At 38.3% G+C, this 21,553-nt stretch overlaps 1 protein-coding gene and 1 gene segment (V, D, J or C); both read right to left on the bottom strand.

The window, feature by feature from the left end:
• Window positions 1-21,553, bottom strand: part of LOC112620195 (immunoglobulin delta heavy chain-like) — a 233,042-nt gene that overhangs the window by 184,209 nt on the left and 27,280 nt on the right. The gene's annotated exons all lie outside the window — the stretch shown is intronic.
• LOC112620208 lies at window positions 17,249-18,330 on the bottom strand. The segment is given in 2 exon segments: window positions 17,249-17,475; window positions 17,712-18,330. Coding segments are annotated over 2 exon segments (636 nt in total).

The raw sequence follows: 21,553 nt of genomic DNA, 5'->3' as shown, positions 1-21,553 counted from the left end.
CAGGAATAACTCATGCATAGCTTGCCTTTTATTGATGAAAATACTTTCCCCAAAGACTGCCATTCTGGTTTAGATAGGGAAGCCTCTGGAGAACGTGCTGGGAATTGCTAAGTGTGAATAATTACCAAGACAAACATTATTATATATAATTCTTGTATATATCTCTATACATTTTTGTTCTAGTAAAACACCCTTTCTCAATGGAGGCTTCTTGATTCTCAGGACTTTGTAGTCCTTCTAGTGTCCATGAAGTTTGCATAGGGAAGAGATACCAAGAAAGACAAGAGACAAAATGCAGTCTTAATATTCATCTAGGAGGGAAATATTCATCTAGGACTTAAATACACATGTACCAGACCTGGATTGCGACGGTCTGAACTCAGATCACGTAGGACTTTAATCGTTGAACATACGAACCCTTGATAGCAGTTACCTCATTAGGATGTCCTGATCTAACATCGAGGTCGTAAACCCTATTGTTGATATGGACTCTAGAATAGGACTGCGCCGTTATCCCTAGGGTAACTTGTTCCGTTGATCAAATTGTTGGGTCAATATATGTATGGTAATTTGCTTAAACTGGTTTAGTATCTTAGCATAGGTTGCTCAAAGGTTAAATTATGCTCCGAGGTCACCCCAAACAAAATTTTTAATGCAGGGACAGTAGTTTAAGGCCTGTGGGCTTATTTGAGCTTTGTTTGCATTAATAAATTAAAGCTCCATAGGGTCTTCTTGTCTTATTTATTCATGTACGCCTCTTCATGGGCAGATCAGTTTCACTGGTTGGAAGTAAGAGTTGAACCCTCATGGGGCCATTCATACAAGTCCCTATTTAAGGAACAAGTGATTATGCTACCTTTGCATGGTCAGGGTACCGCGGAGATTGAACATATGTCACTGGGCAGGTGGTGCCTCTAATACTAATAATGCTAGAGGTGATGTTTTTGGTAAACAGGCAGGGTAAAATTTGCTGAGTTCCTTTTCCTTTTCCTTTTTTTAACCTTTCCTTAGAGCATGGCTGTGTTGGATTAACAGTATAGGTAATAATAAATTTGTTCGGTTGTTTATTAATATTAGGCTGTTAATTGTCAGTGGGTTATTCTGGTCTGATATAGGCTTATGCAGTGGAGAATATTTCATGTTACTTATATTAATATTATTGCTTCTATAAAATAATAGATTAGTCCAATACGGTGTTAGGAGTTCAGTGGTGTGATTAGAATTTAGAGTGGTTGGATGTAGAGCTTGAACACTTTCTTAATTGATGACTGCTTTTGGGCCGACTATGGGGATAATGTTTTTCACTCTCTACGTGAAGGTTGTTTCCGAATGTCTAAAGAGCTGTCCCTCTTTAGACTAACAGTTAAATTTACAGGGGGATTGAATGGCTCTGTAGGTAAATTTAAAGTTGAACTAAGATTCTGTCTTGGACAACTGGCTATCACCAGGCTCAGCAGGCTTATCACCACTACTCATGAATCTCCCTACTATGTTACTACATAGATGGTGTGCTCTTTTAGCTGTTCTTAGGTAGCTCATCTGGTTTTGGGGGCCTTGACTTTGGTTCTCTATATAAAGTTATTTCTAGTTAATTCATTATGCAGAAGGTATAAGGGCCTATCTTTGCTATTTTATGCTTGGTTAACTTTTTCATCTTTACCTTACGGTACTATGTCTATTGTGCCAGGGTAAAATTTCTATCACCTATACTTTTGTTTGGGTAAATGGTTTGAGTAAGATTATTCGATAGTACTAGTATTAGTCAAGTTTAGGGCTAGAGTTGGCTCAAGGTGGTCAAATTATGGTGAAATTTTCTGGGTATAAGCCAGATGCTTTGTGTTAAGCTACACTTTGTTTCATCCAAGTGCACTTTCCAGTATACTTACCATGTTATGACTTGTCTCCTCTATATAAATATGTAGGGGTTTTAGTTAAACTAATCTCTAAAGTAATATTTGAGGAGGGTGACGGGCAGTGTGTGCATGCTTTATGACCTCATTCAATTAAGCGCTCTGCTCTTAATATACTGCTAAATCCTCCTTGAGCCCTTAGATTCCATAAGGGTTGTCGTGAGATTTTCTGGGTGTAGAAAATGTAGCCCATTTCTTAGCGCCCCACGGGCTACACCTTGACCTAATGTTTTTACATAGATACTTGTGCTTACTTTGCGGCCTTTACTAGGGTTTGCTGAAGATGATGGTATATAGGCTGAGAAAAATGTGGTGAGGTAAATCAGGGTTTATCCGTTATAGAACAGGCTCTTCTAGAGGGATATAAAGCACCGCCAAGTCCTTTGAGTTTTAAACTATTGCTTGTAGTGTTCTGGCGAATAGTTTTGTTGATTTAACTATTGGAGTTTAGGGCTAAGCATAGTGGGTATCTAATCCCAGTTTGGGTCTTAGCTATTGTGTCTTCAGAAGTATTAAATCCTCCTTCATAATTCATTTTATTTCAGCTAGGGTTTTTCACAGCTTAGATGAAGCTTAGCTTTATTGAGGATAGATCTAAGACACTCTTTATGCCGAGTTCTATTAGTTCGGCCGCAGTGGCTGGCATGAAATTAACCAACCCTGGATATTAGTATAGTTTAAACTTTTGTTTATTGCTAAAGGTCTATCACTGCTCTTTCCCATGGGGGTGTGACTGAGCAAAGTGTGTTGAGCTGCATTTGTGCGTGCTTGGATACTTACTCCTTTTGGTCAAGGTGATTTAGAGGGTACTTTCACTGGGATGGGGATGCTTGCATGTGTAATCTTACTAAGAGTTAATAGAAAGGCCAGGACCAAACCTGTCTGTTTATGGGGCCATATAAGCCCATCTAGACATTTTCAGTGTCTTGCTTTAAATAATTAAGCTACATTAACTGTATATATTAAGAGTAAAATCGGAGTATAGAAGAAGATACAGGCAATATTCACAGTTGTAGGATTCAGGGATTTAAAGTTGAGTTAGCAGGAGTTGGTGGAGTAGATGTTAGTAATGGTGAGTGGTTGGTGTAGTACAAGGTAACAGATGATGCCTTTTGGGGTGTATAAATTTAGGGTATGGGCTTAGTAATGGATGGGCGTGCATATTAGATATAATTGTTGTAAAAGTAGAATTAGATTGGTGGGGGGTTAGTTTCCTAAAAAATTCGCATTAGTTAAAGGGTAGCTGTTGGGGATACCCAAAGCTAAAATACAAATATTTTGGGCTCTGGCAGAGTTGAATTAAGGCTTTCTTGTTTTGGTGGTTTAGCAAGGTGTCTCTTTTCCTGGGTTGATGAAGTCAGAGATGGGGGAGGGGGAGTTGCAGATTTTTATTTTAAAAGTCCAATAAGGGGAACAACTGTGTGTGTTTGTCTGTTAATTACTGTTATGTCCTTCAAGCATGAATTAATTAGCACCTTAGGGTGGTTATACCTGGTCGGAATATTGAATTTAGGTGCGATTAATATAGGTGATTGGTAGGGATCAAACACAGGTCTGGCTGCAGGTGATGGGGAGGGGACCAGGCCTTCCACGATGCTGAGTGATAGCATACCTGAAAGTTAAAATAGCAAATGCATGGCAGTGCTCCCATGACTGGTTAATAGGGTGATAGTCACTGGTCCATCGAGATGTCTACTCTTAACTAAAGAATATATAACCTTGTGAAGAGCCAGTATGAAAAGAAAACCAGCACAAGACAAAGATACCCTCTTTTGCCACTCCTATTCAACATAGTACTGGGAGTCCTGGTCAGGGCAATCAGACAGAAGGAAGAAATAGACATCCAAATAGGAAGAGAGAAAGTCAAACTATTCCTATTTGCAGATGACATGATTCTATATCTAGAAAACTCCAAAGTCTCTGCCCAAAAGCTGGTTGATCTGATAAACAACTTCAGCAGTTTTAAAATAAAAAATCAACATTTAAAAAGTGGCATTCCAATACACAAAAAACATACAAGCTAAGAGCCAAATCAGGAATGTAATTCCTTTCATAATTGCCACACGCAACAAATATCTAAGAATACAGCTAACCAGAGAAGTGAAAGATCTCTGCAACAGGAATTACAAAACACTGCTCAAAGAAATCAGAGATGACACAAACAAATGGAAAAACATTCTGTGCACATAGATAGGAAGAATCAATATCCATTAAAATGGTCATACTGGCCAAAGCAGTATACATTCGATGGTATTCTGTTGGTGCAAAAGTAATTGTGGTTTTGGTGCATTTTAAATCATAACTAGGCTCAAGCACATCTTTATTAATCAAAATAGGAACCATTACAATCAACACATTTTTGCCAATGAGAAATAAGTTTGTTTATTACTGTGGCATAAAAATCTATGCTTTGGAATTCAACGAACTCTTGGAAAGCATTTTCTGCATCTTGCTGGCTGTGGAAGCATTTTCCTTGCAAAAAGACTTTTACATCGAGCTCTGGCAGTCCTTGATCAATTATTTTTGTGCCTGGTCCTCCCTGGCTCCTAAAAGAATCCCCACTGCAGGGGAACCAGGGGACTATTCCAGTGCCTGGAAAGAAAAGGGGCATCTTGAAGCTCCTAGCTTTGACCTCATACCAGGGACAGGGAATTTTATTTTTTGAAATTCACTACATCCAGATAATAATGGAAGTCTATCTGTACCTGCAGGTTAAAAATGAATCTCAGCAGAGATCAAAGCGTGGGGTAGTAGATAAAAAATTACTTTTGTAAATCATAGTCTCTGATACTTGAACTTTAACTTCTGAGTCAGATTTAATGATAATTAAATTTACTTACAGTGAAGTTGTAGAAAACAGGCTATTTTGTTTTTAGTAGAAAGGCAACCAAATATAGAGCTCAATGGTGGAGTTGAGCTTGGAAGAACTGGGGCAGAGAAAGGTTAGACAGGATAAAGGAGCTGTCAGTGGGAAAAGAACAAAGTGTGGGATGTTGCAAAGTGGGTGGAGATAATGGCAAAGGGACTATAAAATCTACATTGTATTGAGCTTATAAGAAATGCTCTTGTTGAAAATCATGAGCTTCTGTCAAGTGCTCAAGTTCATTCTCCTGAAAGGTCACCATTGGGCTAGCTCCCTGGGAAAAATAAAATAGGGGAGATTGATTTAGTGTAGCCTGTGGTTTCAGAGTCATCACATGGCTTGGGGACATTGATCGAAAGTGGCCCTTAGCTCACACTGAGGCTCACACTGCCTAAGACCACTGAAAGTTCTAAACATCCCACATCCCACAACCCACGTACAGGTACCCTTCAGAGCAAACAGCTCACCCATGTGTCTGTCTTTCTGTGTAGACAGCAGGTGGCCAAGAAGCACTGTGCAAATCACTGGTGGCACAGAAATAAAGAGCTGTCTGGTTGGGGGTGGCAGACTCTAGGGACAGGGAGAATTTAGCCTGTTCCTGTCGAGAGACACTGTATCCATCGGAGATCTCTCCTTTGTTTATATCTTCGACATCAAAGGAGTAAAAGATCAATCGTAGCCCCAGTCCTGGGTCTTGTCGATACCAGTACATTTGATCATGACCCTTAGTCTGAGAACATTCCAGCATAATCCTCTTTCCTGTCTTTGCGATGCTATTCCTTGGGGTCTGGGTAACATCAGCATCCACGGACCCTGTGGGGAAATAAGACAGAAACTGAAGACAGAGACTGGCAAATGTCCTCGTGCTGCAATCTCTAGGGATAGGCTTAATCCAGAACCTGGAAAATTTAAGGCAGTCATTTCCCCATCTGTTTCCCAAAGTCACCTGTTCCCAGGAGACAAAAGGCCACACAGAAGAGGAGCAGGGAGGCCATGGCATGAAGAGGAAGGATGGAGGTGTTTCAAGCTCTGGATGTTGAAGGAAGCAGAGCATGGAAATAGAAAACTGGGAGGATTCAGGAAGTGATGTCATTGTCCCTCCCAAGATACTGGGTCTTAAAGAAAGATGCCATGTTGGCTTATGTATTATATGTTCTTAGCAGATGCTGAAATTCTTCTACTTGCTTCTCTTCGTTTTCTGGTGCTTTACTGACAACCACCAGAGAATTATGTCTCTCTCCTTTCTCAGGGCATATCTATTTCAGTTGTTCAAGGAGACATCATCCTCCTGATAAAACAGGCTGGAGAAAATTCAAAACCAAATTGAATTTTGAATAAAGGGAGTCTAGTCTCACTTGAATGATAGGACAATATAACTCTTCTCCTTTTTTTCTTAATTTTTTTTTTTTTTTTTTTTTTTTTTGAGACGGAGTCTCGCTCTGTCACCCAGGCTGGAGTGCGGTGGCCGGATCTCAGCTCACTGCAAGCTCCGCCTCCCGGGTTCACGCCATTCTCCTGCCTCAGCCTCCCGAGTAGTTGGGACTACAGGCGCCCGCCACCTCGCCCGGCTAGTTTTTTGTATTTTTAGTAGAGACGGGGTTTCACTGTGTTAACCAGGATGGTCTCGATCTCCTGACCTCGTGATCCGCCCGTCTCGGCCTCCCAAAGTGCTGGGATTACAGGCTTGCGCCACCGCGCCCGGCCTCTTCATTTAATCATTTATTCTACCTCAGTTCTTGGTAAACTATGCAATTTGAATACCTTCTTTGTAAAGTTTGAGACTTTTTTGTTTTAAGAAGGACAGGATTCCTAACTTTGTTTCAAATCGCTCCTATTTTTTAGTAGCTCCTGCTTTTCTGGTCAATGTTTTCTGGGCACAGAACTTTATTAAAAACATTGGTTTATTGTAAAAAGGTGTTAGTTAAATGTGGGTATGTGCTTCAAAGAAGTACTTAACACTTTCATTCCTGTTTTGAATTAGCTGGAGATGCAGTGGTTCATTCAAGAATTCATTTTATTCTAACACAAATTATTCCTGACTTTAGGAGGAAAGAGTTTAATATTTAATACAGCAGATTGCAAGTGCAGAATAGTTATAGTGATAGTGTGAAACAGTGACCGATGTAACAAACAACTGGCTCTTTGCTGCTTCAGATCTGTGCTTGTCCTGGTGAAAAAGGAGAGTTCCCTGACCCCCCTGGAAGGACGTGTGGCAGGAGTGTTGCTCACCTCTTCGGTTGCTGCAGCTGCTCAAACCCCTGAGGGGAAAGAGAGCATGCAAATGGACAGATGTAGGAGCCCAAGTGGGCAGATAGTTCTGCCATCTGCGCATGGCTTGGGTGTTAACCAGCTCGGTGGACCCTCTGCTTTTCTGCAAGGGCAGAGGGCCAGTGTGACAGCTCTCTGTATCCCGAGCTCTTGCCCAGCATCCTGGAAGAATTGGGTCACACATGGGCTTGAAGGATGAATGTGGGGTTTTACTGAGTGGTGCTGGTGGCTCTCAGTAGGATGTATGGGGAGCTGGAAGCGGGGATGGAGTGAGAAGATGATCTTCCCCTTGGAGTTTGACCATCTAGGGACTGAACTCTTCTCTGACAGCCCCCAGGTGAACTCCTCTCGGGGTTCAGATGTTCCTCCTCTTTTTCTCTGCCATGTCGTTCTGCCCTCCCTCTGCTTGTCTCCTAACCTGCTTGTCTGCCTCTGAAGCCTGGGGGTTGGAGTTTATATGGGTACAAGAAAGGGGACATGGTGGATCAAAAGACAACTTTTTGGGGATGAAAACAGGAATGCCTGTCCCCATTTACAGCTGCAGGTCACCAGGCTTGAGGGTGGGGCCTTTGCTGAGAAACCACCCTCTTCTACCCAGTATTTTTGTCTCCTGCCCATATCACTGGCTCTCCCTCGTGCATGGGTACACCATGGCATCCTACCCTACTCATTCCTGCTGCATGTCAAATTGGTGAAGTCTTATTTTTAGATATTTTTACTTCTAATTCTAAAAATTTCAAACATATACAAAGTAGGCTTAATAAAATGATGAGCCTTCGTGTCCTCACATGAGTCGTCTTCAGTAATTACCAACTACTCATGGGTTCTCTTGTTCATCTACCACCTCCTTCACCACTTCTGCGTCTCCTGTGTAATTTTGAATAGTTGTTGCTTTATTTAGGAATACCCAAGCACATTTTACAGCGATTGGTTACACTCCCGAAAAAATATTCCAGTGTCCCCTCCCTTCTTCTCTTTCTGGTTAAAGTTCTCCATTAGCAATATGAATAAAAATGTGGATTTGTTCCAGTAAACTGCTTAGCCAGGGGTCTGATGAATATAAACAAGACAATGATCATAAGAACTTTTATTTGGGGTTTGTCTTCAATGTAAAAAAAAAAAAAAATCATTGCCCTTATTTGCAATTCTTAAAGTAAAGATGCTGTTTTGGTGCCCTCTGCTGTGGGCAGTAATTTGAGTGGAATTAATAATTGGGAGCTGAATATTAACTATTTTTGGTGATCACATTAGTCGAGAGAAAAGAGGACTGATATCCAGTGGTTGAGAGACCGTTTTCCTGGGCATTTCTGACAGAAGTTTGTAGGTGCACAGCAAGGAAAGAAGAAGAAGAAATCATTCCGGGAGCAGAATCTATGCCCGAGGAGGAGTGAGTGAGCATTATCAGAGGAATGAATGGAGGAGACACACATTTGCACGGAAATGAAATTGAAAAAGGCATCCCAATTTCTGGAAAAACGAGAGGGTTCTTCATGGCACAGGCCAATACATTCTCTACTCTGGGCTGGCTCATGCACCTCTCAAATCGTGTTTATAATCCACATTTGCTCTGACCTATACTCTACCACAGCAGGACACAGACTTCTTGGTCTTACCCACAGACCATGTCCATCTGTGTGCTGTGTGTATGCACGTGATTCTAAGGACTGTTGAACCCCTCATTCCATGTGTGAGTTATTGATCTGTATAACACACATCCTCTGGCTTTATAAAAGGCTGCCAAAGGATAAGTAATTTTATTTCTTTACTACTGCGTAGAGTTTTTGGTGTCCTAAGAGAATTTTGCCTGCTCTCAACTCACAAAGATGTTTTTCTATGTTTTCTTCTAGAATATTTGTGGTTTCAGCTTTTATAATTATGTCTATGAAACATCTCAATTTAATTTTCATTTATGGTGGTAGGTGACAGTAAAGGTTTGTTTTTTCCATATGATTATCCAGTTTTTTCCAACATACTTGTTGAAAATTACCATCTTAATGCATTGAAACTTCCAATCCATACACATGATATCTCTCTCCATTTAAAAATATTTTCTTTAGTTTCCCTTTGTGGAGTTTTGTAGTTTTTAATTGAACATCTATGCTAAATTGTTCTTAAGTAATTTGTTGTTGGTACTATTGTAAATGGTATTATTTTCTGAAGTTTGTGTTTCAATTGTTTTCAACTAGTAAAAACAAACTTGATTTTTAAAACACTGATGTGTGCTGTGATATTGGTAAATTCACTAATTATTTATAGTTGTTGTTCCTTGATTTCTTATGAGTTTCTATGTAAACAGTCATGTAATCTGCAAATAATTGGACTTCTTCCTTTTCAATGTTTAAAACTTTTATTTTTGTTGCTTTATCCTGCTAGTTAAGATCTCCAATATAATATCGAATAAAAATAGTGAGCAGCTTAGCACAAGCATTTATTAAGCCCAAGAATTCAAGTCCCACCTGGGGAATAGAGTGAGACCTCATCTATAATTAAAATAAAGTAAAAAGTAATGAGAAAACTTCATGGCTTGTGTCTGTGGGGAAAAGAGAGATCAGACTGTTACTGTGTCTATATAAAAAAAAGTAGACATAAGAGACTCCATTTTGTTCTGTATTTGAGATGCTGTTAATCTGTGACCCTACCCCCAACCTTGTCCTTGCAAGAGACATGTGCTGTGGTGACTCAAGGTTTAATGGATTTGGGACTGCGCAGGGTGTGCTTTGGTAAACAAGTGCCTGAAGGCAGTATGCTTGTGAAAAGTCATCACCATTCTCTTAATCTCAAGTACCCAGGGACACATACACTGTGGAAGGTCACAGGGACCTGTGCCTAGGAAAGCTAGGTATTGTCCAAGGTTTCTCCCCACATGATAGTCTGAAATATGGCCTCGTGGGAAGGTGAAGACCTGATTGTCCCACAGCCTGACACCCGTGAAGGGTCTGTGCTGAGGAGGACTAGTATAAAAGGAAAGAAGGCCTCTTAGCAGTTGAGATAGAGAAAAGCATCTGTCTCCTGCCCGTCCCTGGGCAATGGAACTTCTCGGTGTAAAACCCGATTGTATGTTCTATTTACTGAGATGGGAGAAAACCGCCTCAGGGCTGAAGGTGGGACATGCTAGCGGCAGTGCTGCTCTTTATGCACTAAAAACGTTTATGGAGATACTTGCATGTGCACATCAAGGCACAGCACTTCTCCTTAAATTTATTCATGTCACAGAGGTCTTTATTCATATGTCTTACTGCTGACCTTCTCCCTACGATGATCCTATTATCCTGCCACTTCCCTTTTCCAAGATGGTAAAGATAATGATCAATAAATACTGAGGGAACAGAGAGACCGGTGCCAGCCTGGGTCCTCCGTATGCTGAGCGCCTGTCCCCTGGGCCCACTTTTTCTTTCTCTATACTTTGTCTCTGTGTCTCATTTCTTTTCTCAAGTCTCTCGTTCCACCTAACGAGAAACACCCACAGGTGTGGAGGGGCAGGCCACCCCTTCAGTGTCTTATTATATTATAGGAGGAAAGTACTCAACACACTATTAAATCAGATGTTATTTGTAAATTTTTCATTTACAACTTTAATCAGATTAAGATAACTGTCTTACTAGTTTACTGATAGTGTGTCTTTTGGATAAGTTTTGATTTTGTCAAAGGTTTCTCCGAATCTATTGAGAGGGTCAAGTGATTATTTATTATTCTGATATAGTGAAATATATTGATTTTGGAAGCTAAACCACTGTTTCTCCTGCAATAAACTCACTTGGTCATGTTGTAGAATTGTTCACATATACACATATATGCACACAAATATGTATATTCATATTTGGATTTATGTATTATTTATTTTTTATCCAAAAGTATATTTTCTATTTTTTGAAGAAAGTTAATTTTTGGAAGCTTTTGCTCATCAAAATTTGAGTGAATTATCTAGTTACCTCCCCCCACCAATAGATGTACTTTATAGCAACTCTATTTTTTTTTTTATTTCTGGGGTACATGTGCAGGATGTGCAGGTTTGTTACATAGGGAAACGTGTGCCATGGTAGTTTGCTATACCTGTCAACCCATCACCTAGGTATTAAGTCCAGCATGCATTACCTGTTTTTCCTAATGTTCTCCCTCCTCCCACCCCACCCCACAACAGGCCCCAGTGTGTGTTGTTCCTCTCCCTGTGTCCATGTGTTTTCTTGGTTTAGCTCTCACTTACAAGTGAGAACATGCAAAGTTTGTTTTTGTGTTCCTGAGTTAGTTTGTTGAGGATAATGGCTTCCAGCTTCATCCATGTCCCTGCAAAGGACATTGTCATGCGCGTCCGTGTGAAGAGACCACCAAACAGGCTTTGTGTGAGCAACATGGCTGTTTATTTCACCTGTGTGCTGGCGGGCTGAGTCCAAAAAAAGAGTCAGTGAAGGGAGATAAGGGTGGGGCCGTTTTATAGGATTTGGGTAGGTAAAGGAAAATTACAGTCAAAGGGGGGTTGTTCTCTGGTGGGCAGGAGTGGGGGTCACAAGGTGCTCAGTGGGGGAGCTTTTTGAGCCAGGATGAGCCAGGAAAAGGAATTTCACAAAATAATATCATCACTTAAGGCAAGGACCGGCCATTTTCACTTCTTTTGTGGTGGAATGTCATCCGTTAAGGTGAGGCGGGGCATTTGCACTTCTTTTGTGATTCTTCAGTTACTTCAAGCCATCTGGGCCTATATACGTCACAGGGATGCGATGGCTTGGCTTAGGCTCAGAGGCCTGACAGACATGATCTCATTCCTTTTTATGGCTGCATAGTACTCCATAGTGTACACATACCACATTTTCTTTATCCAGTCTATTGTTGATGGGCATTTGGGTTGATTCCATGTCTTTGCCATTGTGAATAATGCTGCAATGAACATATGCATGCATGTATCTTTGTAATAGAATGATCTATATTTCTTTGGGTACATACCCAGTAATGGGATTGCTGGGTCAAATAGTATTTCTGGTTCTAGATCTTTGAGGAAGCACCACACTGTCTTCCACAATGGTTGAACTAATTTAGGTTCTAACCAACCATGGAAAAGCATTCCTATTTCTCCACAACCTTGCCAGCATTTTCATAATGGCTGTTCTGACTGGTATGAGATGGTATCTAATTGTGGTTTTGATTTGTATTTCTCTAATGATCAGTGGTGTTGAGATTTTTTTTTGGTATGTTTGTTGGCCGCAAGAATGTCTTCTTTTCAGAAGTGTCTGTTCATGTCCTTTGCCCACTTTTTAATGGGGTTGTTTTTTTCTTGTAAACGTGTTTGAATTTCTTGAAGATTCTGGTTATTAGACCTTTGTCGGATGGATAGACTACAAAATTTTCTCCCACTCTGTAGGTTTCCTGTTCACTATGATGATAATTTCTTTTGCTGTGCAGAAACTCTTTAGATCCCTTTGTCATTTTTTGCTTTCATTATAATTGCTTTTGACGATTTCATCATGAAATCTATGTCTGTGCCTATATCCTGAATGATATTACCTAGATTTTATTCTAGGGTTTTTGTAGTTTTAGGTTTTACATGTAAGTCTTTAATTCATCTTGATTTAGTTTTTTAATAAGGTGTGAGGAAGAGGTCCAGTTTCAATTTTCTGCAAATGGTTAGCCAATTCTCCCCACACGTTTTATTAAATAGGGAATCCATTCCCCGTTGCTTGTTTTTGTCAGGTTTGTCGAAGATCAGATGTGTAGATGTGTGATCATTTCTGAGTTCTCTACTCTCTTCCATTGGTCTATGTGTCTGTTTTTGTACCAGTATTATGCTGTTTTGGTTATTGTAGCCTTATAGTATAGTTTGAAGTTCAGTAGCATGATATCTCCAGCTTTGTTCTTTTTGCTTATGATTGTCTTAGCTGTTCGGGCTCTTTTTTGGTTCCATATGAATTTTAAAATAGTTTTTCCTAATTCTGTGAAGAATGTCAATGGTAGTTTAATGGGAATAGCATTGACTCTATAAATTACTATGTTCTATATGGCCATTTTCATGATATTGATTCTTCCTATCCACGAGGATTAAATCTTTTTCCATTTGTTTGTGTCCTCTCTGGTTTCCTTGAGCAGTGGTTTGTAGTTATTCTTGAAGAAGTCCTTCACTTCCCTTGTTAGCTATGTTCCTAGGCATTTTATTCTCTTTGTAGCAATTGTGAATGGGAGTTCATTCATGATTTTGCTCTCTGCTTGCCTGTTGTTTATGTATTGGAATGCTTGTGACTTCTGTACTTTGATTTTGTATCCTGAGATTTTGCTGAAGCTGCTTATCAGTTTAAGAAGCTTTTGAGCTGAGACAATGGGATTTTCTAGATATAGGATTATGTCATCTGTGAACAAAGACAATCTGACTTTCTCCCTTCCTATTTGAATACCTTTTATTCTTTCTCCTGCCTGATCGCTCTGGCTAGAACTTCCAATACTAATGTTGAATAGGAGTAATGAGAGAGTGCATCCTTGTCTTGTGTTCATTTTCAAGGGGAATGCTTCTAGCTTTTGCCCATTCAGTATGATATTGGCTGTGGGTTTGTCATAAATAGCTCTTATTATTTTGAGGTATGTTCCTCAATACCTAGTTTATTGAGAGATTTTAACATGATGTTGGATTTTATTGAAGGCCTTCTCTGCATCTATTGAGATAATCATGTGGTTTTTGTCTTTAGATCTGTTAATGTGATGAATTATGTTTATTGATTTGCATATGTTGAACCACCCTTGCATCCCGGGAGTGAAGCCAACTTGATCATGGTGGATAAGCTTTTTGATGTGCTGCTGGATTCAGTTTGCCAGTATTTTATTGAGACATATTTGGATTTAATTTGTTAATATATTGTGAAAAGTTTTCTTTCATTTACAGCCATAAAAGATACTGCAAAGATGCATTTTACAGATTTTGGCATTAGGGTTTTGCTGGGTTTATAAAAGTGTTGTGAAGTGTTTCTTCCTCTTCTATTTTCTGAAAAAGTTTATGTAAGATTGATAGTCTTTTTCCTAATTTTTAAATAGAATTCATGAAGAAATAATTTGCGTCTGGAGTTTCCTTTGAGAGAAGGTTTTTGATAAAAAATTTAGCTTCCTTCATTTGAAGTTCTTTACATTTCTTATTTCATTTTGAATCATTTCGGTAGGTGGTGTTATTCAAGTAATTTCATTCCATCTAAGTTGAATAATGTATTGCATATACTTACAATATTCTGTCACTATTTTAATGTCTTTTGTATCTATAGACATATGCTTTCCTTCATCATTGATATGGTAATTTGTGTCTTTCCCCTTTTTGTCTTGATTGCTATGGGTTAATCAATTTCATCAGTTGATTAAATCATGACCATATTTTCCTCCAAATTCTTGAACATATTTCTATAATAATTGCTCAAAAATTCTCATTTGAAATGTCCAACATTTGTGTTATTTCAGGGTTGGTTTTTAGTTTTTATTGTTTATTTTTTCCCATGTGTAACATTTCCTAGTTCTTTCCATATCTAATTTTTTTTTCATTTCAAGATCAAAATTGTAGATGCTACATTGTTGACACTCTAGAGATACATATCTCTCCACAGACACATATATCTACAGATTATATATATATGTATATATTTATATATATATATTTGCTTTTATTTAGAGAGTGCTGAGATATTTTTCTTCAAAAGGCAGTGAACTTATTGACAGATCAACGAGATCCTTTTGAGACTTGCTGAGCTTTGTTAGGGCAGTTCTGGAGTGGTTTACTCTAGGACTTTGGTAGTCCTTCTCTTGACCCCTATGTGGCACCAGCTGCATTCCCAGGGATTTCAGCAAGCCCTCTCAGCTCTGCCCGGTCAGGATTCATGTCTGCCATGCTCATATGACTGTCAGAATCTCTATTCCTCTCACAGCTACCCAGCAACTGCTCTCTGCCAGGTCTTATGGAGGCGTTTCCCATGCACTTTCTGCTTAGATTTTGACCAAAGACTCGAGGGGACCTCATACAACATTTGGAGGTCTTATTCTGCATAGCTTCCTTCTCTTCAGTAGCTCATCCCTATCACTATCAGCCATGGCCATAGCTCTGAACTCAATCTCTGCCTCCCTCTGCTAGACAGACCGCTGCCCCCTGCTTGGGCTTCATGTCCTTGTGCTGCAGCCCAGAAATCATGCCAAGGCAGAGTCTCAGGACAATAGTGAAATTCCCTTCTAGGTTTCCTCTTTCCCAGTGATGGTGACCCTGTACTGCCTGTTGTCTGATGTCTGAAAATAGTTGTCTTACAATTTTTGTCAAGTTTTATAGTGGTGTAAGGCAATAGAACAAGTACAGTAACAACTATTTTTATTTAAAGCCAAATTCCCAAAATAAGCATTTAAAAAGTTTTGTTGTATATTCTCAAACTGACACTATTATAAATAGTTTAAAAGACTAACACTTTGACTAGATTCGTAATCAAATTGGACAACAAAATTCATTTGTAAGTGTTCTCAAACACATTTTTACTAATATTTCATTCCATATTCACATGAATTTTCTGTATTCATATTCTCATTCACTATTAAATTGTTCGTTTGATTTTTTTAGATTGTTGTCTTTATGGTAAACCCTGATGGTTTTCAGGATATCATTTAAAATTTGTTTTCCTAAATTTATTTTTTTCCCCAAACTTCCTCAGGAATTTGTTTTAATTTATCCACTGATAAATCACTCCCAAAGAGAATATAATATTCTAATGTTTTCCATGAAAGTAATCTATGTTTTGTCATCCTTATACACATTATTTGAAATACATTTTTATGGTTCTTTTTACTCTTCTCCCTTTCCCCAGAGACCAAAATTCCATGTAGTGTAGCTGATAGTTTCTCAATGCCTTTATGTCTCAGTGAATGGGAGTTGCTCTGCAAGTATTTGTGGAATCAAAATGGATTAGCTGTCATATCAAGAGCTCAAGGAGATTGGTGTTTGCAGTAGCTGGAATTTGGCCCTAAAAGAGATAATGTGTGGGCAAGTATTAAGTCTTCCAAAAAGATGTGTGAGATTTTTCTGTCCTTTGCTATAACCAGACAGCATAACCCACTTAGAAAAGAGTAATACGAATTAATTTGAATCAAATTTACCCCAGATTGTGAAAAAGCACAGCAAAATGGAGTGAAGCATTTTTTCAGCAGTTCTGGATAGAAAGGGTTATCGGTGGGTGATAGTGGTTTGGGGACAGCCATAGCTGCTAACTTTTCTATGCCGCTTAAAGACATGAGTAATAATGGAAGAGACAGAATGTCGAGCATTTAGCAGAGTGGAAGTGAAAGATAGAAGTATCATTCACATAATGGAGATGACATGCATGCACCTGCTAAGGTAAGAGACCACCTGGTTCCTCCCACATCTACTGATTCTTTGAAGTCTGGGACAGGAGTGGTGCCATATTAGGTGGTGGTATTTCCAGTGCCTAACATTTCAAAAAAGGAGACTATTATCTTATATATCTCAGGACCTCCTACAAATTGTTGAGGAAAATATAGAACTCTCAATAGAGAATTTGCCTGAGGATATGGATAGACCATTTTGAGAACAGAAATCCAGGACCACTATCACATGAAGAAGTACTCAAACTCATTAGTAATTAGAAAAATGCAAGAGAAAGAAAAGGAGGGAGAGAACATTATTCAGCTTTCTAGATTGTTGCCAGTTATTATTATAGTAGTATAAAGTAATCTCTCAATTCCTTTAAATTATTGGTTTTATTTAGTTTAAAAAAAATTGTCACCTATATCTTTATGGTAAACTCTGATGATATTCTGGCAGTGGGTGAGTGGGGCGGGGATGGGGGTGGGTGGAGAGAGAAAGAGATTGGAATCTCTTTACATTGCTAGACTAAGAACAATCTAGATTACTGGATAAGGATTATAGGAGATATTAGGATGTAGGAAAACACCCCATTTACTTTTATGTGGGATTGCAGATGTATACAGTGATCCTGAAGAACCCATGGTAGTATTTAAATAGATAAAATATGCATAGAATTCCATGTCTCAGCAATCATGACTTGCTCTGGGCATATAATCCTATAAGCAATCATACAAGTCTATGAAGGTATTTGTACAAGAATTTTCAATTCTGGCAGGAAACTGGAGAAAATCTGGGTACGTGTTTCTGAAGAAATGGATATGAGTACTCTCTATCATATAGAAGCAACAGACCGAATGTACATATAGAAAAACCGAGCAGTTCCCTTGCTTGAGCTGAGTGGAAAAGTAACATTTATGTGATTGTAAATACATACATACATGCCTACTGCTGAGTGCTCTATGAGAAGGTTCATGGCTGGATCATGCATGACCGATCTGGTTTTTTCTCCTGGGATTTTGAACTCAGGCTTAGAAAGAGCTGGGCTGGTGTTTATCAGCATAGGGAAATGAGGGCAACTGAATTTGTAATCTTTAGTGACCGTCTCATTCTCACCATGAGACCTGGAGAGAAAGAGATGGTGTACAGGAGATAAAAGCATGCAGCAGCCAAAATTGAAGAAAAATCAGAGCTGGAGAGAGAGTCATTCTAGAGCCCAGCCCTAGTGTGCCTTTTCAGAACTGTCTGTCCATCGCCTCTTGACTTTTGCTAAACATGCTTTATCCTTGTGTTAAATTCCACTGTGGCTTAAACTGGCTACAGTTACTTTCTATTACTCCGTTCCAACCTAATACATCACCTGCTTCCTGAGCTGGGCCTGTGACAAGTTTGTGTGCTAAGAGGAACTGACATTTCAGTGCTGTGGATTGGCTGCTGGCACAGAGATACAGTGCCGTGTCTCCTGGTTCCGAGGACGGGATTTCCAGGCTGCAAGGTAGGTTCTTGCGGCATTGAGATGAGAACCGCTTCTTGTGCAGCTCCGTTTCTTGAAGAACCTGTTCATTCTGAAAGGAAATCAAAAATGTAAACTCTTTATTCTGATTCTGTTGATACCAATAAACAAAAGTATGTCCTTTTTCGGGGGTACAATCCATCTTTGTTTTCTGTCCTTTTCCTTTGACCAAATATCCTGGAGTCTGTGTGACTTCGGCATGAAAAGAGCCTGTAAGAGAAAGAAACAGATGCTGTAGAAAGAGTCCAGGAAAGAGCTTAACAAACAAAACAAAACAAAAGCTTGGATTTGGGGGTTGGCAAGCCGAGGACAAGGATTTTTCTTTTGTGCTCGGGGCGCACCTGCTGCCAGGAGACACAGGGCTGCACAGCTGAGGAGCCTGGTGCCCATGGTCACACTGACATCGCAAAGGCATGAGGCTTTTTTATGCCTTCTCTGCACCTTTTTGACGTGATCCCTCCGCAGACTTATAATCATCATGTTATTGCTTCATATTCCTGAGCAAAAACACTTTATGGTATTGGGGATAAAAGCTTTTATCCTAACTCAGTAAATATAACTAAGTTATTTTGTATTCATTTAAAAATACTTTATGTCTGTTTTTGCTAATATAAGCAATGCACTGATATTTTAGAACGTTAGAAAATAAAATAACAAAATAAAAATATGATGCCACTGCCGAAAGCAATTATCACTATTAACACCTTAGTGCGGGTCTTTCTAGATCCCTCTCTCCCTCCATATATAAATGTGCAGATATATAGACACATTATTTTTTATAAACAATATTCTTGAAATTCTGTTTGATAAGCTTTTTTCAGTTAATGATCATCATCCTTTCTCATCAATGCATTTTCATCTTATCTACTATTTAGTTTTTATGCAAAGTTTCACAGTTGTTTCAAAAATGTCCTTTGCCATTAATTTGAGCATCAGTTTCTAACTCAAGACTGGGCATTCCTTCTGGCTATTAATTATCTAATTATCTTTTTGTATAATACATACCTATGTTGTAATTACTATCTTTATGATTCTGAAACTAGGCACTGCTTTGAAAAATACTTCACTTTCTAGCTCTTTCTGGTGTATTTTAGCTTGTTCATTTACTAATGTTTCTTTTAGATAACCTCCCTTTTTCGCTTTTTCTCTCTGTAACTATTTTAAATAGTGTATTTTTTGATGATTTTTTTTTTCACTTTTTTCTTCCTCCATCTCATCCTCATTTCAGGTAAGTAATGTTAACAGCTTAATGTATATCTTTCCATAGATTTCTCCTTATTTGTTTAATTGTTCAGTGAGGTTGTTTTCTCCACATTACAAAATTGACTTTGAATATATAGATAATAACTTGATAACATACCAAAGAATGATCACTTAAAAAAACAACTTGGCACAGGAAATAAAATATTACCAGAACATTTGAAAGCTCTTATTTCTCTTCCCAGATTCCATGCCTCTGTTCTCTAACTCTATTGAGGTGTTTGTTTTTGTAATTATTTGCTTCTCTTTTATATTTTAATACATAGCCACAAAAGCAAACAAAATAGTGTTTAGTTTTACACGTTTTCAAACTTTACACAAATGAGACAATGCTGTACTTTTCTTCTGCAGTGTAATTTTTCATTCAAATTTGTGAAATTCATTCATGTTTGTGTGTTTAATTTTAGTTCATGAATTTTCACTACTGAGTAATTTCTTTATAATGACCGGGATTTATTCTTCTGTTAAGTTACATTTGGATATTTTATACATTTTTTGCTATTACAGATGTATTACAGTGAATATTCTTGTCCTGATTTTTGTAGAAGGGTTTCTCTAGAAAAGCCTTTCTCAAGGGTGGAATTGATGGATAGTGGGTACATATACCTTGAACTTTACTAGATAATGCCAAATTGTTTTCCAACGTGGATCCACCTGTATACACTCTAGCCAGTGATGCAGAGAGTTCTTGTTGACACTTTGCCTTGCCAACACTCAATAGATTACTATTTTTATCATCGTAGCCATTCTTGTGGATATATATTTCATAGGACTCAATTTCTATTTCCCTGATTATTAAATTTAGCAACATTTACATGTTTAATGACCAGTGAGATTTTGCTAGGTGCTTATGGTTTTCACTCACTTTTTCTGTTGACACTTACCTTTTTCTCATTGATCTGTAGAAAAATTAGTTTGTAGGTTTTTTAAAAATAAATTATATATATTAGCTTTTCTTGAATATATAAATATAGATAGAGATATTAATTTGGTGTATATATATATATTTAATGATATGTCACTATACAGTCAATCCTGTCACTCTTATATAATTAACTTTGATAAATTCAATATCTTAATTTGTATATAGTGATTTTTATCAATCTGTTCCCTACTGATTGAGGGAATAAGAAATCTTTCCCTTCTTTAAGGCCATGAAGATGTGCTCTTATATTATACAGTATTCTAGAAGCCTTGTGACTTTATTACAATTATGCTTTTAATAGAGCTGGGATTGATTTTGGCTATGTATTGAGATGTGTCCGATTGCACTTGTTTTTCTTTGTATAGATACCCAATTTTCCCATCAGCATTTGTTGAAAGATATATTCTTTGATTATTGCAGTACTATTGCTGTGTGTTTATGCATGTGTATTTTTTCCCTTGGATCTATTTATATATCAGTGCCCCTATATTACACCACTTTTATTATTGTGGTTTTGTAATAATTCTTCATGTTTGTTATATTTAGTCCTCTCACTTGAAGCTTCTACTTCAGTGTCTCAGCTATTCTTTTATCCTTTGCAGCTATTCTTTTATCCTGTCCTTTATCCACTGGTAGGCAGACTCATGCAACTTCATTCATGGAGGCTTTTCATTTCCTACTTTGGTGATTTCTTGGAATCTTAGCTAAGTCTTGTGTCTTCCCAAAAGGAACCTCAATGGAAAAGGTTCTGTTCACCTCAGTAAACTAACATATAACATTTTACTAACTATTCCCTGTTACCCAAGAAGTGTTTGTGGCTTCTTCTGCCTGGGTTACCTTTATTTTTTTCCCTAATTTTCTTAGAAATGTCAAATACTAGACAAAACAAAACCCTCACTCTCTTCCTCTTCTGTTTTTACATCCCATGTTCTAATCACTCCTCACTCTCAGGCTTCTTTAATCTCCATAAGGAACCAGAATACCACAGTCTTAATTTCCATGCATTTTATCTCTGTGATCTAAATCTATATTTTGGTGGAATTTTCTGTCCCGATACTTCAATTACTTACGTGCTGAAATCTGCAGAATCTCAACCTCTAGTCCAGCTTTATGGTTTCTCAATTTCACGTCTTGTCTATGCAGTTGCCTACTTCTAGTTTTTATCTCATTGTTCCATAGACAGTTGAACCCTATTACCCCAAATGGGAACTGCCACTGCTAACATGATTTCATATTGTTTGAAATTGTGCCCTTTGTAAATGATCACAATCATATGAGGAAAACTGAAAAATTGTATCGTTTGCTTGTCTGCTGATGACAATCAAGCTTCAGCTCTCTCTTTTGAGCAACAGCCTACAAAGGACTTTCATACTTATTATATTCATGGAACCAAGAATTCAACTTTTTCAAATCTCCTTTCTGTCTACTTCCTCAAATGTATTCCATTTCTTTTGATTCATGTAAATTGATCATCTTGTTTCTCTTTGTAAACTGTTCCCCAAAG

Source organism: Theropithecus gelada, chromosome 3 (assembly GCF_003255815.1).
Source record: "Theropithecus gelada isolate Dixy chromosome 3, Tgel_1.0, whole genome shotgun sequence".
Taxonomy (NCBI): Eukaryota; Metazoa; Chordata; class Mammalia; order Primates; family Cercopithecidae; genus Theropithecus; species Theropithecus gelada.
Note: the sequence above shows the minus strand (reverse complement) of the source record. Positions and strands in the feature narration are given on the sequence as shown.